Source organism: Megalopta genalis, chromosome 5 (assembly GCF_051020955.1).
Source record: "Megalopta genalis isolate 19385.01 chromosome 5, iyMegGena1_principal, whole genome shotgun sequence".
NCBI lineage: Eukaryota > Metazoa > Arthropoda > Insecta > Hymenoptera > Halictidae > Megalopta > Megalopta genalis.
This window is the reverse complement of record NC_135017.1, coordinates 11,349,693-11,362,204: the sequence shown is the minus strand read 5'-3', so window position 1 is coordinate 11,362,204 and position 12,512 is coordinate 11,349,693. Positions and strand designations below refer to the sequence as shown.

General features: G+C 45.4%; 1 protein-coding gene across 16 annotated transcripts in view; it reads left to right on the top strand.

The window, feature by feature from the left end:
- Nucleotides 1-7,956, top strand: part of dnc (phosphodiesterase dunce) — a 540,449-nt gene extending 532,493 nt beyond the window's left edge. For all 16 annotated transcript variants that reach the window (XM_076521357.1, XM_076521359.1, XM_076521356.1 and 13 more), the window contains 4 exons: nt 429-692; nt 949-1,048; nt 1,862-2,517; nt 3,456-7,956. In XM_076521357.1, the coding sequence (XP_076377472.1) occupies nt 429-692; nt 949-1,048; nt 1,862-2,517; nt 3,456-3,590 (1,155 nt within the window). In that variant the 3' untranslated portion in view covers nt 3,591-7,956. The remainder of the gene's footprint in view (nt 1-428; nt 693-948; nt 1,049-1,861; nt 2,518-3,455) is intronic.
- The last annotated feature ends 4,556 nt before the right edge of the window (nt 7,957-12,512 follow it).

Sequence of the window (12,512 nt, the reverse complement as noted above, 5' to 3'; positions counted from 1 at the left end):
GATCGGGGATTCCAATTGTGGTCCGCATTTGTTGCTTAACTTCGAGTTAAAATTTTGTAAAAATTCTGACACGTAGCTACCGTTAGGATAGACGTCTGAGAATTTTTTAAAAATTTTTCGTCCAAAACTGCGGCCTTGGCGAGGCTGGGTAGCTATAGGGAAAAAAAGGAATTTTCATTCCTGGTCGATTTTTGTTGCTCACCTTAGAGTAACAATTCCAAGAAAAATTTAACACGTAACAACGACGAAGACACTTATTTAAGAATTTTTGCAAATTTTTTCGGCTGACAATCTCAGACGTAAAAATTCAAAAGATACAGCTTAAGGTCGCGACATCGCGATTCGAATGCGAAGACAACAAACCTAGAGTCAACCATGAGGCAACGACGATCGTTTTCTGGATCGCTAACGGCGTTTTAATGTTGCAGCTTCTGTCGGACATCGACAAGTGGGGCATCGACATCTTCAGGATAGGCGACCTGAGCAGCAATAGACCGCTGACCTGCGTCGCGTACACAATCTTCCAGAGGCGAGACCTGCTCAAATCCCTGGCCATCCCGCCGAAGACCTTCGTGACCTTCATGATGACCCTGGAGGATCATTACGTCAAGGACAATCCCTTCCACAATAGCCTGCACGCGGCCGACGTGACCCAATCCACCCACGCGCTGCTCAACACGCCCGCACTACAGGTTAATATGTATTCATTGGCGGATCGCTCGTGCACCAATCGCTTTCGCAACGCGACCGCGTCGAAAACAACCGGCCAGGCGCAACAAACTCGGCGTCGATTAGTTATCGGCCGAGGATCGTTAGCCTTTCTCATTAGAGCCTTTTAGCGTCCGCGGATTAGCGCCTCGCCGGCCGGTGATCAATCTCCCCGTGGCGATCGATTTCAGTGTTTTTTTTTTTTAATTGTAATCTAATTGGAGCCTCGTTTTCCCGCAGTCTGTGTTCACGTCACTGGAGATCACAGCGGCCCTGTTCGCCGCCACCATTCACGACGTGGACCACCCAGGACTCACCAACCAGTTCCTCGTCAACTCGAGTGAGTGTCCAAAGTGTCCAATTCGAGCCGTAGTTATATTATGTTGGCAGAAAAGTAAATTTCGGTGTTTCAATTTGAAATAAAGATTAATCTTTTCTACACGAGAAATGAACTTTATGTGGTCAAATATTTTCCATGCTGTTCGATGATCTTTCGTCATCTTTCTGGTAACTTCATGATTATAAAACTCATAAAACTTCTGGTGCTTATTAATAAAAAGCTCGATCCAGTGCGATACGAGGCTATCGTTATTACTGAAATTTTTACCATTTAAATAGTTCTGTGAACTTCGAAATACAGTAATGTCTCCCTAATTGACGCTCAGCGTCAAAACGGATTCCCTAATTGACGCTCAGTGACAAAAATGGAAAAATTTAGGATGAGAAGGTACGATTAATCGAGCCTTAGAGCCTTGAATAATAGTATTTTATCTTTCCAAATTGTCCATTTTTGTTTCCAAGTTGAGCGTTAGTTAGGGAGAACTTACTGTACACAGTAATGTCTCCCTAACTGACGCTCAGATTGTCAACAAAAATGGACAATTTGTGAAGAGGAGATACGATTAATCGAACCTTGCAGCTTATTTTTATAATTGTTGACAATTCGTAGCTATAAAAATGAACCGCAAGGCTCGAATAATCGTATCCCCTTTTCCTAAATTGTCCATTCTTCGTGGACAATCTGAGCGTCAATTAGAGAGACATTACTTACGTGACATAATCTTGACATAATCTTGACATAACCTTGATATTACTTACGTACATATAGTATAGATTATAAATCTCCTGTTAACCGGCTCCCTTCGATCCCCAGGTTCCGAGCTCGCCTTGATGTACAATGACGTGTCGGTGCTGGAGAACCACCACCTGGCGGTGGCGTTCAAGCTGCTGCAGAACGAGGGCTGCGACATCTTCGTGAACATGACGTCGAAGCAACGGCAGACCCTCCGGAAGATGGTGATCGACATGGTCCTGTCGACGGACATGGTGAAGCACATGTCCCTGCTGGCGGACCTGAAGACCATGGTGGAGACGAAGAAGGTCGCCGGGTCCGGGGTCCTCCTTCTGGACAACTACACCGACCGCATCCAGGTTCTGCAGAACCTGGTGCACTGCGCCGACCTCTCGAACCCCACGAAACCCCTGACCCTCTACCGACGATGGGTCAGCCTGGTCATGGAGGAGTTCTTCCTGCAAGGTGACCGTGAACGCGAGCGCAACATGGACATCAGTCCGATGTGCGACCGTCACAGGGCGACGATCGAGAAATCGCAGGTCGGCTTCATCGATTACATCGTCCATCCGCTGTGGGAGACATGGGCTGACCTGGTCCACCCAGACGCACAGGACATTCTGGACACGCTCGAGCAGAACCGCGATTGGTACCAGTCGATGATCCCCCCGTCGCCGCCGTCCGACGGACAGCAACAGCAAGGGAACGAACAGCAAGGCGACAGGATACACTTCCAGGTGAGAATGCGTTTCTGTGTGGAGGTGTCTGGATTTGGGAGACTGTTGGAGCACGTTGCAGTGATTTCTCTCGGATTGTCCCTCGACTTGGAAACGAAAATTGGCGACGAGAGGAGATACGATTATTTACCTACGAAAAGAGACGTTGTAGTCGGGCTATTTCTATGCAACGTGGCTTAAATGAAAGCTGGAAGTGTCTACTTTAAGACAGGGTAGATTGGATTGTAATAGATTGATGAGATCATTTTGAAAAACTAAGAGGAATTGGTCTCTGATATCTTGGGGTTTACCAGATTTAAAGGGAAAAGTTCAGAAGGATTTTCAGATACGTTCCCGTAGTAGAGCTATTTCGATGCAACCCAGCTTAAATGAAAGCTGAAAGTGTCTACTTTAAGACAGGGTAGATTAGATTCTAATAGATTGATGAGGTTATTTTTTAAAAAATTAAAAGAAATTGGCCTCTGATATCATGGGATTTACAAGATTTCAAAGGAAAAGTTCAGAAGGTTTTTAAAATACGTTCCCGTAGAGCTACTCCCACGCAACTTAGCTTAAATAAAAGCTGGAAGCGTCTACTTTAAGACAGGTTAGATCGGACCGACATTATGATTTCATTCCATCGTATTATTTAATTTCCTTTTTAACCATTATATGCTTAACAATTTTCAATACCACAAACATGGCCTCACATTTAAAGGGTCAGAACAGCGACAACTTATCGAACCTAAATTCCAGAAAGACTATCTTAAAGAACAGGTTTCCAGCTTCAATTTAAAAAACGAGCGATCGCCCTGCGACGATTTCTCGCGGAGTAATCGTTACCCGAACTCGGCCAATTTTCATCCAATATTTTTCTAGAATTTCGTTCTCGCGAAATCCAAGCAAATTTCCTAGCGATTTTTTAGCGAAACGTATAATCGATACCGGTGTGTTCGCAGGTCACATTGGAAGAAGGCGACGAGACCGGCGACGCCACGGACACCGGGGACACCGGCGAAGCGGCCGAAGACACCCTGCCCGGCGAGGGCGGGGGCGGTGAGCTGGATGAGAACGCCGCGGAGGCTGGGATGTGACGGAGGCTCGCGGGTATTTGCAGGAAGCTCCACGAGAAGGTGCAGCAGACCTGGTGGCGTGTGCGCCAGTGACACTTAGCTCGCTGTCGCCCGGCCGGGTCTCTTTGTGTCGACCTACTGACCTTTTGGCCAAGCTCCACTCCCTGGGACGGTGGAAGAGCGAGCCTGTTCTGGGAATGCCACGGAAGCGAACCGCAACACGTCTAGTCGCTGCTAGCTCGGGGACATGGACGAGTGAAGGGGAACGGTCTTTTCTGTTGCGTCGAGGATTCGAAAGGATTTGGGGACGGATTGTGATGGAGTTAGAGAGGGAGTGTGCAAGGAAGAGTATGTGATGGAGTATGATGGAGAAAGAATAGGAAAGAGTATGAAAGAATAGTAATGAGCAAGGAAGAATATGAAAGATTAAGAAAGACTAAGAGGAAGTAAGAAAGACTAAGAACAATGAAGAAAGACTAAGAAAGAGTAAGAAATCGTAAGAGATCGCAAGGAAGAGTAGGAAATATCAAGAAACAGTAGGAAATCGTAAAAAAAAGAATAAGAAATCGTCTAAGGAAAAGTACGAAAGACTAAGAAAGAGTAAAAAACCGTAAGGAATCGTAAGGGAGAGTAAGAAGCAGCAGGAAACAGTAGAAAATCGTTAAAAAAGGAACAAGAAATCATGTAAAAGAAAGGCTGAAAAATCGTACGGAAGAGCAGAAAACAAGAAGAAAGATTAAGAACCCGTAAAAAAAAGAGTAAGAAATCGCGTAAAGAAGAGCAAGAAAGACTTAAGAAAGTGCAAGACATCGTAAGAAATCGCGAGGAAGAGCAAGAAACCGTGAAGCATAGTAAGAAAGACTAAAAGAAAGCAGGAGATCGTAAGAAGCCGTAGGAAACCGCAAGAAGTCGTCAGAAACCGTAAGAAGCCGGCAAGGATGGGATCGGGAGGCATTGTGCGACAGTAGAAGAAAGCTGCGGACAGGGAAGGAAGAAGATCAAGAGGACAAGAAAAGTCGCGGAATAGGCGAGCGCGTGGAAAACATCCGCTGAGGAGATTGCAAGGGGCGCCGTCGAGGAGGGGAGCTCGCACGTTTCGGTACCCGTTTGCTCGTCACTGACGCGGGTCCTCAGGTCGAGGAACGGTCCCAGAAGTCGTTGCGCTTCGGCTGGCACGAGGCGTACCGAGAGCGTCGAGCTTGAGTCCTCGGCGTGAAGACAGTCGGCTCATGGAAGACACGGTGAACGGATGACGAAGAAGAATACCGCTGAAGAATCGTGTGTGAAAGAGTGAGAGAGAGAGAGAGAGAGAGAGAGAGAGCATCGTCGTTGTTACCATTGTCGCTTTTTCTTTCGCCCCCCCCCCCCCCTACCCTTTTGTCGTTCGATCACACCTGGCCGCTGAATGGATGTCCTGAGCTCGAAGGAGGCGAACGAATCTCTTCATATATCTATATCTATATACATATATGTACCTGGAGGACCTGGAGGAGCGTTTGTGGATCGGCTGCGAGGATGCCGAGGTCCGAGGCCGCGTGGCAACGGGCTCCGTACAGACATATCAATTGAACATGGCAGAAGCTGCCGGCCGGGTGTCGGCCTCTCCGCATCCTCGGCCAGCCGGCGAGAGGCCTCGTCGTTGGACCGTGACGAAGCTCGAAGGCTCCCGGTGAGAAACCCTGTTCACCGACACACCGTGGCAAACTAGTCAGAGATTGGGAAACCGGGTTTTTGGGCGGAACGGTCGGTGGAAGCCCCCCGGATGATCACGCGGAGGGACGCACGGGGTCATGGATCAGGCGAGAGAGGATCGTTAGTGTCCGGAGGATCGTTAGTATCGCGCTTCATGCTCATCCTTGGTTCACCGATGAATCACTTCGGTAACAAACCTAATCGTTAGATGAACTAAGCCTATCCCTAATCGTAAGATTTCGTCATGCTCGCTAATTAGTGCGTAGAGGAAGAGAGGCAAGGGGGACGCGAAGACGCATGGGACATCGGAAACGGTCTGCTGTTCCAATCACGGCCGACAGCTCGTTCTCGAGCGAGAGGCTGCCGGCCCGGAACGAGTTGAACGATTAATTTTAATATAGACACGCGCTAAAGGCTGGCCTTTTCACTTTCTGTTGTTCATATTAAAATTAACGTAGCCGCCGTTCGACACACACACACACACACGCATACCACACACACATACCACACACTGCACACATACACGCGCGCGTACACACAAACGCGAGCGCGTCGCGACACACACATGTAAGGACATACATACACACGCATGCGCGCGCGTACACGATCGTTTTTAACCAAAGAGTAGAATGTTAGTCGCGCCGTCGTCGACGAGGATGCTCCGTCGCGCGCGTCTCTCCGCGCGGATGTTCTCTTAGGGGAACGATCACGGAGCGACGTGGACGACGGAGCAAGGAGGGAAGCGAAATTTCTTATGAACAAAGAGGACAGAGAGAGAGAGAGAGAAAGAGAGAGATATGCACAAATGAAACAAAAAGCGAAACAAAAATGACACATTTCCTGCGAGGAATCATCGCACGTTCTGGCTTCTAGCGATGGTAGATTTAGAGAATCATAATCCGTGACAAGAGGAAAAATTAATTAGATAGAAACCTTCAGCTCGATGTGTTTAAAGAGACATAAGGAAAAAAAAACAAAACTAATGATGAAGATGATGATATGATGATGATGATGATGATGAATATGATAATGATGATGATGATGATGAGGGTGGTGAGGAAAACCCAGAAAAAATACGAAGTACTCTCGCTTGGATGTCTGTGAATCGCTCAAATTGCGCGCGCCGACCGGGACAGTTCACGGTCACGACCTGTCTGGGTCGACGATCGAGGTCGATGATCCCGCGAGATCATTGTTCAGCATAGTATTGGGCGACCGACCGGTCGTGTCTCGGTCGCCGAGCGCCAATTCAAACTCGGGAACGTAAAACGCTGTCTTTCCGGCGGGCCTGGGCCGCGCTCCGATTGGCCGACGCTCGTGGGAACTCGGTTCGGCAACTTTCGGCGGGAGAATTCGAAAAAGAAAGAAAAAGAAAAAAAGAAGAAGAAGAAGAAAGCACGGCGATTGATTTTTGTACTCGCGTTCTCGTTTTCTATCGTTCTTTTTTTTATATCGTGCGAATTTTACATTACCCGGGATCGAAGGGGGCAACGGTCGCGCGGTTCGTCGACGAGACTCGACGTCGTTTATTGCGACGGACGACGCGATCATCGTTTCCCTCGGTGGATTTACGATTATTTAATTCGCGGAGCGATCGACGGAGGCGCCGAGGCCCGCCCTCGCGAAAGACGCGAAAACTCTGTATCTGTGTCGTAGGCAGTGAATCTAGTGAATGTTTTTGGTGCTGGCCACCAAGCCTAGACTATAAGAGTATCACATAAGGCTACCGAGATTAGATATTAAGCAGATGATTAACTTAACGAACTTCTTAGATGCGTAAACAAACGACGTAACAAATGATAATTAAACGTTTAAACCGAGAGGCAGGAGATAACGATGCGACAGTGGCGTGACAAAGGCGTGCGGGGACCCTGGGATCCTTTTGGCAATGTCGCGAGAACATCCGCCGAGAGAGATATATATATACATATACATATACCGAATCGGATTTGCGTCGATCGAATCGAAAATTGATTTAAACGAAAAGTGAGAGAGAGAGAGAGAGAAAATGAAAAAAAAATATAATCGAAGACGAGAGAAAACGGAACGGGCGAAAAAAGGAGAAACGGAGAGAACAGGAGAGAAGAGCGGAGAATTGCGTTAAAATTGGTCGACGTAGCGAAACGACGGAGAAAAAATTCTGTTTCGAGCGAGATAACGACCGATCGAACGACGAGAAATCACTTCTTTTTCATCCCCGTTTTTAGACACCGATCGCACGATTCTTCTCCATTCTTTTTTTTCTCGCCCGCCCATGCATACATGCACACGCGCATACACACGCATATACACACGGATAATGTACGCTCATGTATACACCGAGAAACACTCACTCCCTCCCCCCCCCCCGCGCATTGTTTCGTTTTTCTTTCGTTGGTCGATGTTCGGCTCCCTTAGAGAGGAGCAGTTTCATGCCTAATCTAACAAATGTTTTACCATGTATGACGATGCCAATGAATTCTACATGAGATGTGTGCTTGTTGTATATTTCACCACTGGATGGCAATGGTGGCGACGATGACGATGACGACTGGTCATAAATACCGTTGATACGAGACGCTGATGGTTGCGAGAGACAAAATAGAAGATAAAAATACAACGTGTTTGATTGCTGGACAGTTAAATGAACATGTATTAATATCGTGTAACCCTCGTACGAGATGTATGTGTAATAAAAACATATTTATTGTCGGAACACCATTGTTCGTTTATTGTTAATTTCACCTTTTAATTTGCCGCCGATTCGACACCACGGTCTCGGAAAAATACTTAGCAATTCTTTGACACTAATTCCATTCGTTTAATCGATTAATAATCATTCGTTTAATTAATGTCGAATCTAGATCCGAGGCAATTTCGAAATTGTTATTACTTATCATCGCAGTTTTGGAAAGATATTAAACAATTTGCATGCACTTGTTTGCCCAGACACTAAAAATTATCACAGTGTGGATAATTTAATTCATAAGACCAGATGAATAAATCGATAAATAATTCCTTCGCACGGAAAATAATTCAACCGCCGCTGAAATCGCGATTTTTCGCAGTACATTATTTATTGCTCAATTCATTAATTCGCTCGTGTAGAAAATAATTTAAAACGATGCAACAACCGCGTCAAATTTTTTCGACATTTAATTAACTTACTAATTAACTTGCAAACTCGTTAGTAAATAAATTCGCTGGCGCAGAATACTTACCCAGAACTCCGCGGACCGCAAGTAAGGACCGAGGCGGGGTGCGAATGAAACAACAGCTCTGGCTTAATTATTTGTAAATATATTATTAAGTAACATCTATAATATAGTAATGAAAAACCATTTACATTAATAAGTATCGCCGTAATATTTTGTAATCCGATAGTAAAACACTCAGTTATGTATAAGAGTTCGTAGCTTTCAAGCGTGGATCCAATTTCTAGGGATTAGAGTACCGTCGGTTCGGTGTTTTCGGAGTAGCAGAAAACGTGTGCGCCGCTCGGGTCGTTTCTTTTTTTTCGGTCGTCTCCTCTTCCGCCCGTAAATCCGCTCGCGGGATCGCGCGGCGACGCTAACGCCCCCACCCCGCGTCTCACCGTGGCGGCTCGCGAAACCTCCTGTCCCTTCGTTCGGTAAAAAAATGTATCAGGCTTCCTTTGCGTCATGCGACTATACTTTGTCTAGCGCGGTTATCGCGGTCGCGATTGTCGTTCGAGGCTCGCGGCGCGATTCTGACGCTGTTTGTTTGACGATGTTTGACGCCGTTTCACGCCGTTTGACGATGTTTGACGCTGTTTGAGGCGATTTGACGCGGTCCGACGATGTTCCGCACTTAGTTCGAAGTCTAATCTCGCCTCGCGACGCTAATTTTCTGTCGTTCATCCACGGCCGAGGGCGTGTTTGACGCCGTTTGAAGCCGATGCACCGCGACGAACGACGGCGAGAATTATCTGGAAAAATAATTCTCGATCCCGCGCGAACCGCGGACGACAATCGCGGGCTAGAGCCTCCTCGTTTACAAAATCGGAATTATCGTGTAAATCGCTAAGACTAGAGACGGCAGTAGTCGTTGTGTTTCGTTCTACAGGCAGTGACGTGCGTGCGCAACGAGGGGAGGTAAACGTTTTTTTAATTTCGCTTTTCTTTTTTTCGGTTTTTCTCGCTTTTCTTCGCCTTTCTCTCGGTCGATTCGCCTGCTCTCTGCGCCGATTCTGCCTTCCGGCCGGCGTTTGACGTGGTTTGACACCGTTTGACGCGGTTTGAGACCGTTTGACGCGGTTTGAGACCGTTTGACGCGGTTTGAGACCGTTTGACGCGGTTTGAGACCGTTTGACGCGGTTTGAGACCGTTTTCAAGCGATTCGCCGTGGATTGACGAGGTTTGACGCGGCGCGAAGAACACGCGACAGCCGACGAGGCGACATCTACAGAGGTTTCCGCGACCATTTGCCCATCGCATATCCCCCACCACCCACGCAGCCTCGCAGATACCTGTCCATTGCGAATTCTCGTTAGAATATAAACAGTATTTTACATCGTTCGAAAGAATGCGGATACATTTCTGCCAGCATCACAGGGAAAACGGCACGCTCGCTTCCATTCGTAGATCGAAATTCGCCTGTCGGTCACGCAACTGCCGTGATCGGATTTCGCTGCATGTAAATGAGAGAACAGGTGGCGCGCCTCTGCGTCTCCCCAGAGACACCGTCGATTCAAACACTGACAGCTCTCGTCCTTTTGTGTTTCCAAGCGCCGTTACCATTTTTGTTTCTCACGTGAAAATGATTAGCGTCTAATATTTACAGAATGAACTTTTTTTACAGAGAATTTTACAGAATTCGATTCGATCAGTTCGGAACTCTTCGATTACGACAGAACATTTGATTGGAATAGTCTCTTTGTTTTTCAAAGGATTTTATACTGAATTTAGAGTGATCGGTGGGAAGCGGTTCGACTGTCAGTGTTTCGACGCGACGACGGATCGAATGATTATTGAAATGACAACGTTCGTTTCTTTTTCGTCCCTCTTCGATGAAACGCGAGTGTATCCCCACCGACGACAGCGTCGCCTACGGCCGTTCGAGTAACTTCACAACAATAAAAACATAGTATATAATATATTTATATATTTATATATATATTTATAGATAATATACTCCTCCATATTTGTATTTATAATATAATTTATATTTAAATATTTTCGTATATTCTGTATAACTATTCAACCCTCGATATAAATACCCTGAAATCTACACTCTCGCGATCTATATAAAACCGAATTCTCTTCTCCTCCGTCGTTGTCGTCGTCGTCGTCGTCATCATCGTCGTCGTCATCGTCGTCGTCGTCGTCGTCGTATTCGTCGTCAACGTGGTGACGCTTTTTACAGGAAACTTTTGTTCAGCGACTTGGAGATCGCGACACAGTATCGATTGACGATATTTTTATGCTCTCCGTTCGTTCTTTTACTTTTCGTTCGTTTCATCGTTAAAGCTACTATTTACAGATAGGTGGAAATTGCCCCCTCCCCCCTTCCCTTTGCGGAAAAGGCGAGGGACAAATTATTTGTACATTAATAAATATTCAATTATTAAATCGTTAATGATTAAATTTAGTTATCGGATCTTTAATTATTAAATTCAATTGTTAGATCTTCAATCATTAAATTTAGTTAGTAGATCTTCAATTATTAAATTCAATTATTAGATATTTAATTATTAAATTTAATTAATTAGATCTTCAGTTATTAAATTTGATTATTAGAGATCTTCGATTATTAAATTTAATTATTAAATCTTTAATTATTAAATTTAGCCATTAAGCATTTAATTAGTAAATTTAACTGTTAAATCTTTAATTATCAAATTTAACTATTAAATCTCTGATTATTAAATTTAATTGTTAAATTCAATTATCAAATATTTATTAACATATGGATTATTGGAGTTCGTGGTTCCTCGTTCGTGTTGTCGAAAATTTAAACCCGGCCGCCTTCTTAATTAAATGTAACTTTTGTAGCGATTCATAATTTCGAAATAATTACGGAGTTTGCTGAAGTTACCGATGGGAAATATCAATTGAAAATGTGAAAGAGCTTCGATGTCGACAACCGTCGCGAACGCACCGCCGTCTTTTGTCTCATTTTTCTTCGTTATCTAATAGTGTACAGTTTATAGCCAACATCGACCTGTCTTCGTGTATTTATATAATTCTGTATATTTGCATAGATTTATTTATATATTTATATTCACTTTTATTCCGTGTTATATTCATATTTATAGTATGTATACCCAACTAACCAAGTATGTATAGTAATCGACTAGCATGCGACCAAGTAGTCTCCCCTCCCCCTACCGTCGTCCTTAAAATCGGCGTCCTTAATTAAAATACTTCGAGTGAAAAATATGTGTACTTTGTCGAGGTTTTGGGTTTCTTCCCACGATTCTTTCTCTCGCTAAAAGGATTCCCACTTTCCTGTCACGTCTCCGTGGTCTATCGCTCTCTGCCCCTCTCTCTCTCTCTCCCTCTCCTTATACTTTGAAGTCTCTTAACACGGTTCAAAGTGCTTGATTAATTTACCTAGTCGCTACTGCACAGTGCAACCTCCGCCCAAGCAGCGTATTCGGTTCGTTAGCTCGATTTCGTCCGATATCGATATGTCGTGTCTCTCAGTAATCGTTAGTCCCATCGTCACCCGCCAATTAGAGTCTTTCCTAGTCCTGGACTTCCAAACAAACGCGAATATATCGAATCGACGCACGTACACGATACTGTTCGCAGTGCTCTAAAAGAATATCCAAACAATAATTCGATCACTATACCGGTTCGCCGATGGCACTACGGGATCGCTTAGAACATCGAGCTGGCATAGGGTATGCCCGTCTTCTCACCCGAGTTTTTAGCTATTGCAACGGGAATTTATCGACGCCGCTAGGTGATAAAATCGAGGACGATGTTATGTTAAAAATAAGACAGTCGTTTCGACAATTTCGTCGTCGTGCTTCGCGCGATTAGGCTCGCGGAACCAACCCATAGGTCAAGCTCTCGTCCCCACAGTTTTCGCGTATTCCAGCTGCGCTCATGGTTCCAGGAAGTTCACCGCGACACCGCGATTTAAAGCAAAGATCCTTTACAGATCGAACGATTTAGATTCGAGTTAGGCTAGCGATTAGGCCAGTAGAAAAGTTAGACCAAGATGTCTTCGGTTGATCCGAGGGTCGATCCCGACGGAGCCTCGTTCGCCGGCACATCCAGGCTAAGATTAAGCTTCCGGCGG